This window comes from Colletes gigas, unplaced genomic scaffold, assembly GCF_013123115.1.
Source record: "Colletes gigas isolate AHSC1104 unplaced genomic scaffold, ASM1312311v1 Colletes_gigas_Sc00003, whole genome shotgun sequence".
NCBI classification, from domain to species: Eukaryota; Metazoa; Arthropoda; class Insecta; order Hymenoptera; family Colletidae; genus Colletes; species Colletes gigas.
In genome coordinates this window covers 5689768-5708203 of record NW_025106632.1, presented here as the reverse complement: position 1 = coordinate 5708203, position 18436 = coordinate 5689768, and the positions used below count along the sequence as shown (strand labels likewise).

The following is an 18436-nucleotide window of genomic DNA, read 5'->3' as shown; positions in this document are numbered from 1 at the left end:
CGTTATTCGCGAATAAAATTTGTCCCATTCTGTTGTCAACATGTTAGATATGGAACTTCAAACCCGTCAAATTCGTAAGTGTTAAAAAACAGTCGTGTCTGACCTATCGTTCGTAGTAGTGGAAATGAGAGGGTTAATTTTATTTCTAATTCAATTTAATTGAAGTCGAAAACGTTACGCGAGTATTCGTTATTGCTAGAATGTTTTCTAAAATATTCTGTACAGTGTACAATAACGTTGACGCTGCCTGTAAACCACTATGTTGATCGTAATTGATAGATTTTATTTTATTTACGCAACACTCAACGCGAGATAGAGTTTCCTTTACTTCGCGTGTCGGGTAACATTTCCGAGATTACATATCAAGTCGACGAAGACGTCGTGAATCGTTCTTAGCAATATTTCCATCGAAAGATTTTATAGAAGGATCGAAATCACGGTTTACACAAGATTTGTTTGCATTTATAGCTTTTATTTCAACAAGAGGTATATCAAAATAGTGCATACAAACGTCGTTGATATAACATGTAAAGTATTACTAAACGAAGCGTAATAATCGTAAGTAAAGAATATAAAAATGAATAAAATGATCGGTATCTAGGGAGTTTTTTTTTTTATACAATTGGTACGAGACAATTTGTTTCTTGTAAAGATCAATATTTAATTAGACTTCTTCTTCTTCTTCTTGTTCTTGTTCTTGTTCGTGCCATTTCGATATAGTTTCCGATGCTTCTTAACAGCGAGTATTAAGATAATAGCGTTTAAGATGTAAGTACTAACACAGATCACACAGATGTTATTTAGCACGTACAAAAGATAGGCCAAGTAAAACGTGGCGATGTTCGATAGTATTCCCAACGTTACGACGGCGGCCGAAATGGGATATTTATTAATGGTACCTAAAAAAAAAACTACTGTTATTAAAATGTTATTAAAAAATAAGATGCAATATTTATGAAGAAAAGACAAGTTTCCTACAAAGCGAATCGATTTATCGATCGAGGTGTAAATTTTTTTTTTTAAATAGGTCAAATAATTTTGTAAGTAATCACACCCTAAGTGTACGAATTTGACAGTCACTGTGAACGGACCTTTATAGCAGAAACGTGAATATTAATACGTACTCAGTATCGCGACTAAAGTATAAAATACTATTCCGTATATGGAATTTGGTACGTATAGAAGAGACGACTCTGGAATTATTCCGAATCCTTTCCCATATCTGTAATAAAACGCTTCGTTTAATACACATCGACTGTTCAGGATCAAATGTTACAAATTTATTGGTTGATTGCCAGTTTTCCATGATATCTTTGCCATTTGATTAAATAATAGTGTAAAAAGTAGAAACATTATTAAAAAAGTAAGGTATATACATTTTCGAAAGAATTTTATTATATTTTTGTAGCAATAACAACAATGACTGAGGCTTAATTTTAACCGTACTCGTCAAAGGATTAAGGGAAATTTCCATATTCAAATCACTCTAATATATAACTATACAAGCCGTAAATACATATATATTCGTATGCATAAATTAATTTTATTAAGTTCGGACAATAAAGTGCCTATTAAAAAGACTCTGAAATGTACAAGCCTTAAGGCTGATACGTATGTGAATTAATCGGATTCAAAAATTTAATCGTTCGAGTATTTAAAAATAACTTCTGTAGAATTAGCTGTTCACGTACGATATCGCGATTAAAGTACAAAACGAAAAACAAGTTTGAATTGCTTGGAACGATCGATCGGTTTCGCGTCGAATCCAGATTCCAGATTCCAGATTCCAGCCACGTGTTGGAAAATTACTCGGCCAATTTCATTGTGCACGTAACGCACGAACTTCACGCCGCTCGATTCGGCGACCGTGTCCGTGTAAACTTCGTACAGCGATATTATGGAGACTTACTCGGACGAGAATGCTTTGGTGCAGCTGATGTGCTCGCTGATGTCGCACATCGCCTCGTAAGAATCGTCATCCTCCTTGGCGGTCTCCACCGCGTAAGCGTAGTAAGATGCGGCGAACCCTAGTACGCACGCCGACGTGATTCCGGCGTCTATTTTCCACAATGATCTCTTGGTCGTAGACATGGTTCGGTGAAATGCACAAACGGTACAGAAAATTTCACGTTGCCCCTCTTCGTCGACTTCTACCCACGAGTGATCGTAATTTCGGTGGTTAGATCGACTTTACTTCGACGATGAATTTCACGAACGCGTTGCTCGCGACGAGACGCGAATAATGCGGATGCAGCGATCGATAATCAGCGTGCATGAAAGAAAGAGTAGGATTGAACGTCGATCGGCGACGATTCCACCAAAGTGTTTTACTGTGCACGCGATCGTGAGGTACTAACTCGTGTTACCCTCCCTCCATGTAATTATCGTTACTCGATAACGTACGAATCGACTCGACGCAGGATAACGTACGATCAACGTACGTTTCCAAATAGTTTTGAAATAATTTCAAATCGAAGGAGGCCGGATGAATCGGAATATTTTATTTCTTAAAATTTGTACAATTTTTACAAGAAATTTTAAATACATGTTTTTCGGGTACGTTGGCTGTTTAATGATCAAAGAACAAACGCGTTTCCATCTTTCGTTCGCAGGCTTTGTTACTTCGTGCATCGCCCTAAAGACTTATCGATAACTGCCGCTATTTCTTACGATTTAAACTTTTTAACTTAAAAATAAATAGATCGGATTCTCGATGAGGAAACGAAGCGTCGTCGACGTGCGCGCGACCGAAAGAAAAAAAAATAACGTAACGCAACGGTGTGCGACGGACTTGGTTTCCGTGTTTAATTGTGACACGTGATTTATAAAGAGAATTTAGCGATTACATGTGAGAATTTTTATGGAAACTAAACTGCAGACAATAGTAAATTAACTACTTCGTATACTAATGTTACTTATAAAAAAGATAAGAAATGTAAGATTGATATTAGAATACACTATAGATATATACGATAAACTCTTTATATAATTGGAATATTTGAATTTAATGAGACTTAATGTAAAACTTATTCTTGCGGAGCCATTGCCCTAGCCTGGGCTTTCACGCGTTTCTCGTATTCCAAACGATTTTGGCTGAAACAACAAAAGCAATACTAGCACTCGTTTAGCTTAAAACCTTTGGCTGAAATTACACGAAACGAAAATAGTACCAGTATATTGTATACGCCTCTGCTTGAGCCGGATCTTTAACGTTAGGTTCGTTCAGTAAATCTTGTATACCGAGTAAGATCTGTTTGATGGTAATAGCTGGTCTCCAATCTTTCTCTTCGTCTAAGAGTGACAAACACACAGTTCCAGACGGATAAACGTTGGGGTGAAACAAGGGAGGTTCAAATTTACATTTCGGAGGACTGGATGGATAATCATCTTTGAAGATCATTCGTAGCTTGTACAATCCACCCTCCCACGGTGTCTGTGAAATTGGATGTTCAGACAGCACCGTTAGATGGAACAACAACCAAACCATTGTGAATCGTAACTTACAGATTTCTTCCCGGGTATTGCGCATTCCCAGCTCATCAAATTTAGGGTTCCATCTTGGTTTTTAATAGGTCGCGCGACAAATCCCTGTGAAACAAAAATATCAATGTTCACGCCAGCCCAGCGAAGCGATAATGCGGCGGTTAGGTTAGGTTTTCGAACGAGCAACTCGATCGTTAACGATATAGGAAACAAAAATTGTCGTTCGCGATCAAGTTGCGCTCGACCAAGAAACACATATTTTCCGTTGGCGATTGAAACGTCGGAACGATTTAGAGACGTGCAACGTATCGAGAATAATCGAAAACAGTGAACAGAGGTCTGTAGTTTGTGAAAGGAACGACGGCATTGAAGGATATCTTACGAAAGGATGATCTTTCCTCCATGCTTTTCGCTCTTCGGCGAGCCTGGCGATCGCGATGCCTGACATAATCCGCAACAAGTATGCGTTCGCGTTAACGTAACGTATTTAGGCGCGAAATGCAGTCGTGACGGCGCGCGTTCGCGAATCAGTGACGTTACCACGGCGTTCGTCGATACCGATCTCGACTTTGAATTTTAGGCACTTTCTGCTTCGAAATTTCATCAAACACTCGGGCGGCACAAGGGTGAAAGCGATCGTGTTTGGGGTGCGTGTTCGAAAAACTTATGGATTTGCAACCGGGTTCCAGGGACTCTGCGTATCCTCGATACGAATACTTTTTTTTGCAAATACTGAACCCATTGCACTAGGATCTCCGTCGGTAAAAGTCAACACGAGGCTGGAACGAATCCTGAAGAGTCCCGCCAATCAAAACTAAGGACACGTTTTGTCCAATTCGGTGATTGGCTGGTAAATGGCATGTGACTTTTAATTAATATTAACATTAATGGAAATTCTGGTTTGCATAATAAAAAGGAAGACAATTTTTCAGACCCTTATATCGACGTTCCCATCATTTAATTAAAAATTATCTTTGGAAATATTCAATTTATAAATAATAGAAGTTTTAAAAAATGTATGAATTTAATGCTAATTTTAATGCTATATTTTTGTATACGTTTCGATGTTTATCAATTTCATTGTTAAATAAAAATGGCCACGAGTCTGGAACAATGCAGAGCTTGGCCAATCAGAACTAAGGACATGTTTTGTCCAATTCGGTGATTGGTTGGTAAATTACACGTGACTTTTAATTAATATTAATATTAATGGAAATTCTGGTTTGCATAATAAAAAGGAAGACAATTTATCACACTTTTATATCGACGTTCCCATCAATTAAAAATTATTTTGGGAAAATTTCTTCTTAAATTATTCAATTTATAAATAATAGAGGTTTGAAAAATTTATGATTTTAATGCTAATTTTGATGCTATAATTTTGTATACGTTTCAATGTTTATCAATTTCATTGTAAAATAAAAATGGCCACGAGTCTGGAACAATGCAGAGCTTGGCCAATCAGAACTAAGAGCACGTTTTGTCCAATTCGATGATTGGTCGGTCAATTGCACGTGTGTTTTAATTATCGTTGATATTAGTAGAAATTTTGGCTTGCATAATAAGAAGGACAATTTTCCAGAGTTAAAGAAATTTTTATGTTGATTTATCGATCGTTTGGTTAAAAATCACCCTCAGAATATCAACAGGAAAGAAAATACACGACAAAAGAAAGTTATATGTTTGGAAGTATACTTTTCCAATTGGCATCAGTTTACGTAAACTTTCACGCCCTCGCGATGATCCATTTTACTAACAAATGAAATGTGTTAAAAGATCATTTGGAAGAAATGAGAGGTCTTTTGTTTCATAGCTAGGAATTCAGACTGAATCATTCAGAAATAAACAATTAGAAAGTGAACAGTAATACATTAAAAGATGAAGAAATATATCTGACTAAGAAATCAGAAATAGAAGAAAAATTTAAAGCAACATATATCTGGAAGTTTGGAACACAAAAAATCGATAGTTTTTTAACGTATTATAAAAATCAATATCCTGAACTTTTCCCAACACTTATAACCTTATTAGTTTACGAATATCTACAAACACATTACATTACATAAATTAACAATAATTAGTTCAAAATTTAGCTCCTTCATAACAGTCTTTCGGAATAAAAGTTTTTCATAATTGTTTCGAGAACCTAACCCTACATTATAACAGATCGCTGACTATTCAAAGACCTTGAGTAGCCTGTTAACCCCATTACGAGAAACACTACGCGAATAGAAAGGAAAACGGGAGACAAATGAAAAAGATAATTCATCTAATTCCGATTTGTTACGTGCGATATTAATTGCACATGCGTAGGAAAACATAACGACAGAAGCATCAGCCTGTCGTTAAACTCGCAACATTTGTATCAATTAATCCGTGACACGTCCCTTTCATTTACATTTAACAGCTGATTTTCGATTATAAAATCGACACAAGGTGTAAAATGAAACGAAAGAGTACGTCAGAGTTAACAAGCCACTCAAAATGAAACGGCGAGTCTGTTGCTATAATCCGCAATAGCAGCGACTCCCACGATAAATGTTATCGATTATTTGGCCTCCCAAAATGTACGCTCAGTTCGGTATACATCGGCGCATCGATGCATGTTGCATGGAAACAGAAATAAAGCGACAGGGTTCGACACGATACGTGTGTACGACCCGTCTCCCGGTTATCGATTATACTTTTTCTCTTGTACACGATTATTCGATTTGATTAGCCGAATCCACGGTTCCCTCGGTTTCGATTATGTCGCGTATACTTGTACTTCCGCATAATTTGTCGTTTGAAATAAGATAATCGCGGACTCGACTCAAAATCTACTTCTATCGTTAGGGTAGCATGACGCGGGCGGAGGTGTTTCGAGCGTAGAACGACTCGCTTCCTCTGACACGCTGTTCCCTCCATCGAAAGTTGCTTCTTCTATCAGAGCAGCATAACGTCGACAGAGGTTCAGCGGCGCCAGATGGCGCCTCTGTGACGATGACGAATTAGCTGTCAATTTTATATTTAAAATAAATTACACATTAAATTTTTGTCTAAATGCAAGATATTCGATCTTTAATCGTCGATACAAGAAAATATTCGTTTCTAATTATCGTTCTCGATGAAATATTCGTTTCTCATTGTTTTACTTTCAGACTTTTAGGGGTCTGGCCTAGATCGTTTCGTATCGCAGTTTCGTCCATCGGAAAACACCTAATTATCGCGGCGTGCATTAATGCACTATGTAAATTGAATTTCTGCGTCTGCGCCCGTATCCTGCAATATGTTCTTTTCCAGTTAAACCCTTGTGCCGTGAGTCTTAGTTGATCGTCGGCCGAGTAGCGAGGATCAGCTTCGATTTTCTTATTAGCATCGCCGGATCGTCGATCGACGCTTGTGCAATCGTTTGAACCATGTCGTTTCGTCCGCGAACCGATCGATCACCGGCATTAAGAGGTTAAACAGTTCAACGCTTATGGATGATTCGCGCGGTTTTTTGTTTCCGACGTTACTTTCGTGCCTTTTTCGGTCACCTCGCGTGCGTTTTTAAATCGAAGGATCGACGATGCTCGGTGTCTACGTATTGTAAGTAACATTTTCTTCCCTGGTCCCGTTTCGAATATTTTTTTAACAATTTTTCGCGTGGCTTTTTTCGTTGTTGGATTGCACCTTAGAAAAAATTAGAAGTACCCTTTGCACTTATCGTAATTAATTGTAGTCATTTTCAAACGACAGAATAATAATATAATTTGATTTTTTGCGATTATTTTATTGAATATTCGATGTATTTTGAGTGTGTTAATAAATTATATTCTTCTAGTCCACTCTCAGATTATGGACAGTTGTTGATTATCGTACAGATGTTTTCGTTGATTATATTCTTCTCGCTATATCTATGTCGCGCCATTACAATATGTACTATTTTTTGTGTTTGTGCATATACATAACAAAATGTTAAATATTAAAAAATTCAAAGTTTAATCTGAGCCTCTGAATGTAAAAAATATTCAAATAATCCAAATATTTGTAAAAAAAAAAATGAAAGTTTTCTTTGAACGTTGATCTATTTGCGTTTCAAGTGAGTATTTGCAACGAAATTCAAAATCAGTCGTGTAAACGTCGCGTCGATCGGCTAATTAGTAGCAAACTTCGACCACAGAGGGGAAAAAAATTGTATTTCCTCTTAGATGTAGCGATGGTTCGATAGACGGGATCGATCTTCGCGAAACATTCTAATAACAGAAGTCTTGAGACAACAGTGATTAGATAAGTAATAAGATCGCATTGTAAATGCTTCCGTGTTGGCGGAGGAATTAACCGCCGAAAGATTAGATAATATTCTATTGGTATTTGAATAGTGCAAAATTACGTGAGAGCACGATGATAGAAATGATAAATGTGCAAATATACAATATGGCCACGTGCTTCGATGCAATGGACTAATGTCTGATTTTAAATGTTTAAGTAAATTGTAACGGTCGTAGAATCTTCGAAACGTCGCTTCTCGTTTGATCTTCGGGGTTAAGCATCGTTGGGCGCGGTCGGGTACTAGGATGGGTGACCGCTTGGGGGGGAACATCACCCCGTACTGTTTGATATTTAATATTTATTCTATAGTGTTTATTTATATTACCTCTTTACATTGGTTTCATAATTGAGCACATTATGTGTGTTAATATTATAAAAAAAAATATCCAAACAAACATCAAGTATATTCGAATAGCCAAAAAAATTTAAATAGTCAAAATGGCTTTTAAACTCTGTGTTTACTTTAATCGATAATTTAAGTATTCGAATAATTCGGATAACCAAAAATGCTTGGCGATGTTCAAGTGTGTTTGGATGTCTAATAATGACCAAATATCGAAATGTCCAAGAAAAACATGTGACCAGCGATATTTCGTGTTCGCAAAGTACGGAAGCAAACAAAATAATTATCAATGAATCCGTGTGCATCAAACAGGACGATGTTTACGCTCTCGGGCGCGCAACTGTCGTCTGCGTCCACGAACGAAGTAAACTGCGATTTGCGTCAACTGTCTTCAAACACGACCAGCGCCAATTGTGACTTCAAGAAACACGATTGTCTCGTCTGTTTCCACGGTCTCGACGACGAATGGAGATCCGGGTGATTATCGCGTCCGTTTCGTTGTTCGCAAACATTTCAAACGCCAAACCGAAAATTTATGGTTAACGGTTTTTCAGGGGGGAGCACGTGCGAACTTTGGTTCTCTGCCATTGGCCCGCGGAGGCGTTCGATCCGCAGTCCACTCTGCAAGCGTTTCCCTCCTTGCAAAAATTGATAATGGCGAATGGCAATTTGACTGAGCTCACGTCGCCGTTTCCGGCGGAAGCTCGATCGATCGAGGTACGAAATTTAGATTAAAATTCTCGTTTACATTGCGTAAAAAATGTTCTTGATTATTTAACATTGAAAAGCTTCCTGTGAATATTTATTTACATATGACCATTAATAACAAAGACATTTACGTGTTTCTCGTTTAAGTGCCACCTACCCTGTGTAACAGGTTCGTATACAACGTGTAATTTATATGTTATTCGACGTGGGAATTTTTAATGGTTCAGACTGTATATTGTATATTTATTCTGCGGTATCCTGTTTAAAAAAAAAATTCATTGGTAGTGAAGCTTGTGGGTGTAAAGATTTCTTTTGGAAATACTAAAATAAATCTACGAACAATAATCATTGAATTATAAACGAGAATAAAAAAAAAAATGTTTCTTTACATTTTGTGCCCCAAGAGAAGTAAACAAAGTCGTAACGTTGAAAGAATAAAATGCGGGGGCTTGATCCAGTTTTATGAGATACTCTGTATATTTTATTTTTAGACAGACCAGAAAAAAATGTATACAAAAGTAGCATAGCATAAAAATGAACGTATTATGGTAGCGTTGGTTATTTTAAGTGGGGGCGTAGACAAGATCGCAAGGTGAATTTCATTTTCTTTTTTTAAGGGGCACTTAATACTTTTTTTATTCTTAGCGTTGTGGCGTCACGTCTCGTACTTGCCACCAGAGGGCTACGCACTTGTCTCTCTCACAAGCGCTTGACTGACCCCTCCGTTTCTATATACAGAGTGTTCGGCCATCTTTGGGAAAAATTTTAATGGGGGATTCTACAGGTTAAAATAAGACGAAAATTAAGAATTTGTCTATTGAAGCTTCGTTCAGAAGTTATTATATGTTTTAAACATACGCATGAAATTTCGGGGCAACATTTCTGGCCACACATTATGTTTTCACAGAAGAATTTTTTTCTCGAAAGTGCGTAGGATTTCGGGGGTATGTCTATTCACCAAAAATGATTGTAATTGACCCCTGAAACCGAAAATAATTTTTCCAGAACGATTTGAAATTTTTTAATTTTGTCGAAAAATTTCATACATTCTCGAATTTTTTTCTCGAAAGTGGGTAGGATTTCAGGGGTATGTCTATTCACCAAAAATGATTGAAATGTATCCCCGGAACAGCAAATAATTTTTTTGCAATGATTTGAAATTTTTTAATTTCGACAAAAAATTGATCCACTTACCGAATTTTTTTCTCGAAAGTGCGTAGGATTTCGAGGGTACGTGTAGTGACCAAAAATGATTGTAATGAATCCCCGCAACCGAAAATAATTTTTTTACAATGATTTGAAATTTTTTAATTTTTTCGAAAAATTTGTCCACCTACTCGAATTTTTTTCTCGAAAGTGCGTAGGATTTCGAGGTTATGTCTATTCACCAAAAATGATTGCAATTGACCCCCGGAACTGAAAATAATTTTTTCAGAACGTTTTGAAATGTTTTAATTTTTTCGAAAAATTTGTCCACCTACTCGAATTTTTTTCTCGAAAGTGCGTAGGATTTCGAGGTTATGTCTATTCACCAAAAATGATTGCAATTGATCCCTGGAACTGATAATAATTTTTCCAGAACGATTTGAAATTTTTTAATTTTTTCGAAAAATTTAGTACCTAGAATTTAAAAAAAAAAATCGAAAGAGTAAGATTTGTTGTCAGGTTGTGAACATAACTGGGACCAGGCTGCAAACACTGCCCGACCAAATCTTTGCCAATCTCTCGAAACTGAAGGTCCTCGATCTGAGGAACAACACCTTTGGGGAGATCGACGTAGCATCGTTCGACGTTCCTTCGTTGCGTCATGTTTATCTTTCCGGTAAGACAGCTGATCTTGCAGCTTCTGTGTTCATATCCCCTCAATACTCAATACTCAATGCAAGATCGTTCCCGAAGGTAATCCCTTGAGATGCACGGAGGACGCAACGTGGATCCTGAACCAAGAGAAGGGCTCCTTCAGTCGGAAAATCGCTGACAAGGACAACCTTCGTTGCACTGCCCCCTACGAAGGCAGACCGCTGGTCCAAGTCGTTGAAATAATCAAAGTAAACGAGAATGGTCGCCATTTATTAGGCCATCCCCATGAGTCTTATCTCCAAATGTGAAAAACACCGTGACGGATTGCTTAAGAAATAAACTGACCAAAACAGTATTTTCTGGGACACCCTAATATTTATAAGATTCTGTAGCGTCGTGTCCTCGACCTAAAGCATATTTCCCTCTTACAGATGCTGAAAGAAGAGTGCACGAGGACTGTGTGCGACTGCGAGCTGGTGTACGTAGTGAGCCAGGGTGGTAAACACATCCAAAGGCAACTGATGGCGTTCGCCTCGGTGAACTGCAGCCACCGTGATCTGACGGAAATGCCTAGTTTCTTGCCAGCGAACACCACCACTCTTCGTTTGAATGGAAACAAGGTCGATTCATTCTTCATATTCAATTCATAAAACTCTATGTCACTTCAACAAATTAAGAACGCTCCTATACCTCGGATTCGATTGGCTCTGTTACAGATAAATGACCTGACGCCGCTCACCACGAACCCTGTCTACAGAGGAGTGGTAGACCTGTACCTGGATAACAATCTCATCGAGTCGATCGTCCAGCTGGAGGGATCGAGTTGGGTGGATCGTTTTCGTTTGCTCAGTCTACGTGGCAACAAGCTAACCGATGTTCGTGTCATCATTGTTCTTAATCTAGGACAAGGACGTAGTCAGGATGAAGCAAATGGGTCACTTGCTCCCCTCCTAGCAAGTCTGAGTTCAGCTTTCTTTGGAAATATATGGCTGAAAGCAAAATTAAAGAATTAGAGAACATTCTGACTACGCCCTTGATGCAGGATTAAGCGTTGATGTTTATTACCTACCTGTTGAGTCAGGGGATTTACGTTCCGTTACACTTGCAGCATTTAATATGCTAATTAGGATTTAAATGCTTAAGAGACGATCAGCTTATCCGCGACATTGTTTTAGCTGCCTACGTATGCTCTGGCGAACGTGTTGCAGCACAACGGAAACGCCGTCAGCTTGTATCTAGCGAACAACCCGTGGCGGTGCGACTGCCTCTTCACGCCTGGTTTTCAGGTGAACGAACGATATAAACATACATACCCTAACACAAGGCCATTTGTGAGGAATAAAACTTAATTTCAGGATCTGCTGATCAAGTACACGAGTCTCGTGAAAGACGTCAACGACATCAGGTGTTCCCTGGTGAACGGTGACGAGAATTCTGGCAAAACTGTAAGCAATTCGCTGTAGAACGCTAAAACGAGACATCCAACGCATTTATAAATACAAAGTGTTCGGTATCTATACAGCAAAAATTGAATGGTAGATTCTAGAGGGCAAAATAATACGAAAATCAAGAATACCAATTTGTCGATTGAGGCTTCGTTTGGAAGTTATTAACGTTTAAAGATTCGCCTGTAGGACGTGCTGAGTGAGAACCACTGTCGTGCGCGCGCAGCTGCTTGCCTATCTACAAGAACTTTAAACGTTAATAACTTTTAAACGAAGCCTCAATTGACAAATTAATATTCTTGATTTTCGTCTTATTTTGCACTCTAGAATCTCCTATCAAAATTTCTGTCGTATAGATACCGAACGCCCCTGCATGGTTATTTAAAAATTTGGCTCGTTTCAAGATACGCGACCTGACGCGCATAGAGATCTGCACCTCGCCGGACGAGGACCCGTTGCTGCATCCTTTGGACGTTCTGAACATCATACTAGCGTCGCTGATATTCCTGATCATCGGGAAGTTGTTGTACGACTACTGGTCTTTCAAGAAAACCGGCAAGCTACCTTGGATAGTAGCCAAGATACCTTAGCCAAGCATTGGTCTCATCCAATGCAACCATGGCCTTGAAAACGAAATCCCCTCAGCTAGACCTAGTACATATCTGTTGAATGGTTTTTTCTAGCCGACTGTCCTGTTCTATAGTCGGATGAAAATCAGAGGACAGCTCAGGGCCGTCCAGGGTCTATCCACATGCTCTGCAGGCACATGCTCTCTGCTTTGTAAAACTAGAAGTAATTGTTAAGAACAATATTTTCGTGAATCGATGAAAAATACCGTCAAGTTAAAATTTTATCATAATCGAGTACGGGAAGAAAAGTCATTTTGCGGTTTGATAATAGAGAATTTTATTTGCCAGTCGTCGATGAGGATCTAAGTATGTATGGAAGCCATCAAGATGCTTCAGGAGCCCCTCTTAGAGTCTAGGGATTTTTCAGACCGTTTATTCCTCATTTCTTGTCTGAACAATATAATTGACGGTACAACTCGTCAGCGGCTGATTTCTTGGCAACGCATTCCCTGAAACCGCGACCTGTAAATGCAAAAGCTTGATGGAAAAATGGCAAGAACACAGTGAAACCTCCGTATCCGTATAGGTTAGGTAGATCTACACTCTGTTCATCTGGAATTGGCAGGAAATATATATAAACAGCTGCATCAGGGTCGAAACGTAATGGACAGATCCCTAAATATATACTATGCAGAGATGACTTGTTGGCTAGGCACCCACAAACTAAACGGGCCATGGACATCGTCTGATTTGGTCATGCGCACTGGAATTTTCCCTCGTGGGATTCCTTTCTGCGCATGCGTCACAGCTACCTGTCATCCGCTACCATAGATGTATCTTTAGCGCAAAAAAGAGGTGCATGTTGGGAATTCCCACTAATGTCCATCACTGATTCCCACCATAGGGTCTCCATAACCATTAGAGACACACTTTTGTTCCATTCATGGCTAGTATTTCGAGCGTACGGTTACGCCAATGACTCTCAGTCTTGTCCCATCCTACTCTGTCCCTATACATATGTTTCTCGTCCCATTCGTCCTTTGTCACGCGATGGAATTGTAGTCGTTAGCGCCCCAGCCAATAATGACAATGCATGTGAGAGCAGGTGTCGCCATTAACTCCTTAACACTTTGCACTCCGAATTATATTTCAATTTTGTTACCAGCAGCTCCCAACATAAAATAAAGCAATTTAAAAAAGTCGAGGAACAAACAGATTCAATTAAATATCTGTTTTATTTACACTATTGTAATATTTTGTAATTTTTAAGTTTACGATATCTCTTTGGTTTGGACTTGAAAAAGGAGCTCCTGAGATGATAACTGACGTCGAGTCACACTCGACATAGAAGTGCAAAGGGTTAACGCTCATATTTTCCAGCTTAACCAAGAGTGATTTTTCTTTTTTGGAGCTACATAGAAATGCGGTTTTTCTTTATGATAATGTTGCATCTAACGTATAATTTGAAGAAAAACAAATATCATTAACCTTTAAACTGTTACATTAAACGAATATCGTTTCTCAAAGCAGTCAGATTCGGGCATGAGCATTAAAGGGTTAAGCTACGGCCAATCGGCGTGCCTAGCCATCAAGTCATCGCTGTATAGTACATAACAAGAAAGAATCTAATTTTTTGAACAAAAAGCACTTAACCTCAATATTACATGTTCACCGTATTTTTCCCAACTCTCAACCGTAAGATGTTTTAACAACTTGTAAAATAAATTTTTAACTCGTGATTAAGTCATCTTCGATTGGGTTTAATGTGTCATGTGAGGGGCCCTTCTCAGGGACCGCTAAAAAGCGAGCCTGAGCAGTGACTTGAGCAGCCAATCATACGTGAACATAGCGTCGATCACGTGACCCTCTGTGGTTATAATTCCTGCCAGTTCTCGTTCAATCGAAATAAGGTTAAGAAGCAATCGAAGGTTCTTAGTTGTTTTTAAACGCGTGAATTACCTTTGCCAGTGTGTCCCAAAGCGGTGCAACTAGCGACGTAAGTGTACCCTTCGTTAGTTTGATCTTTATCGACGCAATATTTCGGAACTGGTTGCTTCATCTCGAGACAGATTTGGTACAGTTTTCGCTGGGCAGTTTCCCTGGGGCTGACCGTGCCGAAACGAATTATTTCCAGCATTCTGTCGAATCAACAGTTACAGATTTCGTTGTGTAAAATAATGTAAATACAATCTATGGTATCGTTCTGCCCGACTGTTTTGAAAAAAATAAAATTGCGCGTCCAGATCACTTACTCTTCGTCCGAGAGACGCAAAAGCGTGGAAAATTCCCCGTCGTTCATCTGGTGGTTGGCGATCATCCTCAGTATCGTTGCAGCCAAACTGTTTTTCGCGGATTTTTCGCTCTCGCCGCGAGCAGTTGCTACGAAATTAACGTTCGAATCCATAACACATCGAATAGAATAGAATATTAAAATTTTACTTGCAAATTCAGCTAGACTGCCGCGAATTACGACGACGTTCGATTTGTGACGATGTGGACCCTCGGTGATATACTGATACATTATTGGAACCTTGCATCGTTTCGAATACGCCTCGAAAATGTTCAACGGTTTTTTTTGCCCCGTGAATTTCGATAAACTTTCGTCGCCGCTGCCCTTTAATCAGATTCGAACAATAGAACGAACTGTAGGCGGTAAATTGAAGGTATCAGACGAACTGGAACACTGTACCTGAAACGAAACGTTCAGTGCATCGTCTTTAGTTTCGATCGAGCCTTGGCTCCTCGCATTTTGGTCCGAATCGATGTCGATCATAGAGTCATCGACGTTATCGACATCCGTGCATCTTCCTTGCCGATGCAGAACGATGCAAGACTCCTCGCGCTCTATGAAATATTACACACTTCGGTTGTACTTACAATTATAATAGTATCAATTTCTATATCGGTGTTACTTTAATTCTACAAGTAATAATCAAGTATCCAGCACTCTGGAAGGTTGAAATGCAATTACCATCCGCGATGTCGTTTTCTATTCTACGCTCCGCGTCTTCGTTTCCTTTTTTACCGACAGTGGCCGCCTCTTTGCACGATTGACACTTGCCTGAAGTAAAAAGATCGAATCGGTAAAGTGGAAGAGTGGAGATCGCGAAACCTGGAACGATCGTATCTCTATTTCCGTTGCAAACAGAAGCAATTTTATTCTCTTGGAAAATAAAATAGACTTTTTACGAAGAGGGATTTACGTTTCAGAAATTTTAGAGGTTAATCAATGGCCCTCTAGTGGCCACTATTCTCATTATCTTTCTGCTTGAAACTGAAAAGAAATATGCTCGTCCCGTTTACGCGATTCGTTCGTATCGCTGCCCCAACCGATGATCGATTTCCGCATAGCACTGTTGACAACTTTCCCCCAGGACTCCAGGCTACTCGCTTCCTTCGTTCTTTGATCGACGTCTACAGAAAACCGGACGATCAGTCTTACAATCGTTACGAAAGAATATTTCGATTTTATAATTAACACTTTACCGACCGGTAGCGGTTGATTAATCGGCTATCGGTCGGTAAGCGTTGGCCGGTAAAACAGTCGATTAATAGGCTATCGGTGGGTAAAGTGTTAACACGGACGTGTGTCGTCTCTCGAAGATGCTGATTCCTCGGCGATTGCATAATTTTCACACGCGGAACGTTCAGTCCTCGACGAGGCGTTCGATCGAATTTCAACGGCCTGATCTCTGAAAAGTGAGCTCCGATTGTCGTGATTCGATTCGAAAATTTCCTCGTACACGTCGCTCCCAGAAATCTGTGTCCCCGCGATGTTTCTGTCGGCATCGTTTTCTGTGTTCTGCAATAGGTCATAGTCCGTACGGGCGATCGAATCATTCGGATTAACCTCTGATACGTACGTCATTTTCGGTGCTCAACGACCCCCTAGCGGAAATCATCAGAGTCGATTCCTCCGAATCAGGAGTACAGAAGGAGGTGGATGTTTCTAGACACGGGGGATTGTGAATGATACCGAATCATGAAGAAACATTTCATTAACACTAAATATACGAGAATTGTGTATCTGTTTCTCTCGAACAGATAAATTAATCGTTAACCAAATTATCGTTCCTAGTGATTGGAGGTTAAGACAATCATCGTTGACTAAATCAGTGATTTCCATTATCATTTGATCAATGCTGATTCTCAGTCATCGTTGCAACGCCCCTACCCTCGAACTCGAATCATCAATAAGACTACTTCGATTTCAGTATTAATTCTAGCAAATCAAATTCGACGCCATATTGTGTAACGTTTCTAATCAGGAATTCATTAAAAATAATCCCCGTAAATACGCTCGAAGTATTAATAAGCAAAATATAATTCCCAATTTGAACGATAAAATAAAATTCATAACCTCTCCCGACTCGTCGTAAGTTTTTCACACGAATATCGGTAACGAGGTTTAATTTATCCTACAACGATGCATTTTCATGTTTTGGAAATATTCGTAAATTAAATTCTTTTTTCGTCGTCAACCATTACAAATATTAACAAAGAATAAAATAGTAGTTGATCAGTTTACTTTTGCTAAAATCGTAGAAGGGGTTAAGGCTGAAATTAAAATGTTCGTAGGGGAGGTTAGGGTTGCGGGAGAGTTAAGAAGGGGAGGAGTTAAAAGAGTAGAAAGGAGGGGAATAACCGGAGTAAGGAACAGGATTTAGAAAGTGGATGATAAATGGTGTTATTGCAAAGTTTGACAAATAGAATAGAATAGAGAATGTTCGTGGGTTGACGAGAGGATCGTTTTCAAAACGCAAACCAACCAATCTCGCGTTGGCAGGGCGCTCGTAGTTGTTGGAGAAGGTCCTCGGCGCGATCGATCACCGCCTCCATTTCGCAGAGGAGGGGAGCAGCGTTCGGAAATCTCTCGGTTATCATGCCCCAGACTATGTCGGCGTCCTCAGCCCCTTGCAGCGACTTTGGGAGATCATTCTTTTGGCACGTGGTGTTCCGGTGTTCTGACATTCGAACGCAATAGGCTTTGTCATAGCCTCGTTACGACGCGTCGAGCATCTGTCTCCGATTCCTTGCTATTCCTCAGTAATGGACATCCGTGGGAATTTCGGGCATGCGCACTGGAGCGCGTGACCACTGTCGTATGCACTTAACTAGAATTTGGGGTACCGTTGGATCCCAGTAAGGAACAAAATTTAACCAGTTAACTGTGGCGATCTCTTTGCAATTCTTTCCAAAAAAAATTTGCATGTGTTGAGCGAAGCATGGTACAATGCATAATGAATATATGAATCCATAATTGTTTCTGTGAAAACTAATTCGTAGTATATGTGGTTAATCATTTATAATTTTTATTTGTTTGTTTCATTTCGTCTTGACCTCTAAACATTTTAAACGTATTAAAATTTACGAATTTAGTTTTCGCCAAAATTACAATTTAAATATCAAATTGTAACAAAATTTTACGCATGACGGATATAGTCGTCAAACACACTTAACACTTTACCGACCGGTACCGATTTATCCTAGATTATATATATCTACTTTTTCTTGTACTTATAGGAATGTTAAATGAAACTTTGCGACAGTGGTTACTATATTGTTCTCTTTCTGTTATTATAGGGTAGTTAAATCTAGTGATATTTTTTATTTTCATGGCAACCGATTAATAAGCTACCGGTCGGTAAAGCGTTGATCGGTAAAAAGTCGATTAATAGGCTACCGGTCGGTAAAGTGTTAACTGGTTAAGGAAGTTACAGGGAAAGAGACAAAAACAACAAATTTCCTCTTAATCTACACGAGTATAGCTAGAGAATTACGCAGAGGATGTTCGA

The 18436-nt window shown here is 39.1% G+C and overlaps 4 protein-coding genes across 4 annotated transcripts; 1 reads left to right on the top strand and 3 right to left on the bottom strand.

Annotated features, from left to right (window-relative positions):
* Nucleotides 1-53: 53 nt before the first annotated feature.
* On the bottom strand, nt 54-2467 carry LOC122404484 (vitamin K epoxide reductase complex subunit 1-like protein 1). The gene is made up of 3 exons (XM_043408457.1): nt 1910-2467; nt 1125-1222; nt 54-899 (listed from the first exon to the last, which is right to left on the bottom strand). The coding sequence occupies exons 1-3, from the start codon at nt 2089-2091 to the stop codon at nt 661-663; spliced, it is 519 nt and encodes a 172-aa protein (XP_043264392.1). The 5' UTR covers nt 2092-2467; the 3' UTR covers nt 54-660.
* A 19-nt stretch (nt 2468-2486) lies between these two features.
* LOC122404485 (SUMO-conjugating enzyme UBC9) lies at nt 2487-4179 on the bottom strand. Its single transcript, XM_043408459.1, has 4 exons — nt 3866-4179; nt 3505-3588; nt 3171-3433; nt 2487-3093 (listed from the first exon to the last, which is right to left on the bottom strand). The coding sequence occupies exons 1-4, from the start codon at nt 3929-3931 to the stop codon at nt 3027-3029; spliced, it is 480 nt and encodes a 159-aa protein (XP_043264394.1). The 5' UTR covers nt 3932-4179; the 3' UTR covers nt 2487-3026.
* A 2668-nt stretch (nt 4180-6847) lies between these two features.
* Nucleotides 6848-13184, top strand: LOC122404644 (protein singed wings 2). Its single transcript, XM_043408798.1, has 10 exons — nt 6848-7053; nt 8432-8596; nt 8674-8836; nt 10493-10649; nt 10727-10875; nt 11059-11247; nt 11344-11502; nt 11803-11913; nt 11983-12072; nt 12477-13184. The coding sequence occupies exons 1-10, from the start codon at nt 7034-7036 to the stop codon at nt 12660-12662; spliced, it is 1389 nt and encodes a 462-aa protein (XP_043264733.1). The 5' UTR covers nt 6848-7033; the 3' UTR covers nt 12663-13184.
* LOC122404755 lies at nt 13074-17612 on the bottom strand. Its single transcript, XM_043408978.1, has 8 exons — nt 17411-17612; nt 16492-16590; nt 15613-15702; nt 15331-15485; nt 15081-15255; nt 14894-15020; nt 14601-14779; nt 13074-13163 (listed from the first exon to the last, which is right to left on the bottom strand). Exons 1-8 carry the CDS (start codon nt 17610-17612, stop codon nt 13081-13083), a joined length of 1110 nt encoding a protein of 369 aa, XP_043264913.1. The 3' UTR covers nt 13074-13080.
* Nucleotides 17613-18436: the final 824 nt, after the last annotated feature.

Coding starts and splice junctions, on each gene's coding strand:
- LOC122404484 (XM_043408457.1), bottom strand. CDS start 2,091: ATGTCTACGACCAAGAGATCATTGTGGAAAATAGACGCCGGAATCACG. Junction 1,223..1,909: donor ACCAAAGCATTCTCGTCCGA/GTAAGTCTCCAT, acceptor GTTTTATTACAG/ATATGGGAAAGGATTCGGAA. Junction 900..1,124: donor TACTTTAGTCGCGATACTGA/GTACGTATTAAT, acceptor TTTTTTTTTTAG/GTACCATTAATAAATATCCC.
- LOC122404485 (XM_043408459.1), bottom strand. CDS start 3,931: ATGTCAGGCATCGCGATCGCCAGGCTCGCCGAAGAGCGAAAAGCATGG. Junction 3,434..3,504: donor CAATACCCGGGAAGAAATCT/GTAAGTTACGAT, acceptor CCAATTTCACAG/ACACCGTGGGAGGGTGGATT. Junction 3,094..3,170: donor GAGGCGTATACAATATACTG/GTACTATTTTCG, acceptor TTGTTGTTTCAG/CCAAAATCGTTTGGAATACG.
- LOC122404644 (XM_043408798.1), top strand. CDS start 7,034: ATGCTCGGTGTCTACGTATT. Junction 10,650..10,726: donor GCGTCATGTTTATCTTTCCG/GTAAGACAGCTG, acceptor TCGTTCCCGAAG/GTAATCCCTTGAGATGCACG. Junction 11,503..11,802: donor GTGGCAACAAGCTAACCGAT/GTTCGTGTCATC, acceptor ACATTGTTTTAG/CTGCCTACGTATGCTCTGGC.
- LOC122404755 (XM_043408978.1), bottom strand. CDS start 17,612: ATGTCAGAACACCGGAACACCACGTGCCAAAAGAATGATCTCCCAAAG. Junction 16,591..17,410: donor GCCCTGCCAACGCGAGATTG/GTTGGTTTGCGT, acceptor CCCCGTGTCTAG/AAACATCCACCTCCTTCTGT. Junction 14,780..14,893: donor TTGCGTCTCTCGGACGAAGA/GTAAGTGATCTG, acceptor TTGATTCGACAG/AATGCTGGAAATAATTCGTT.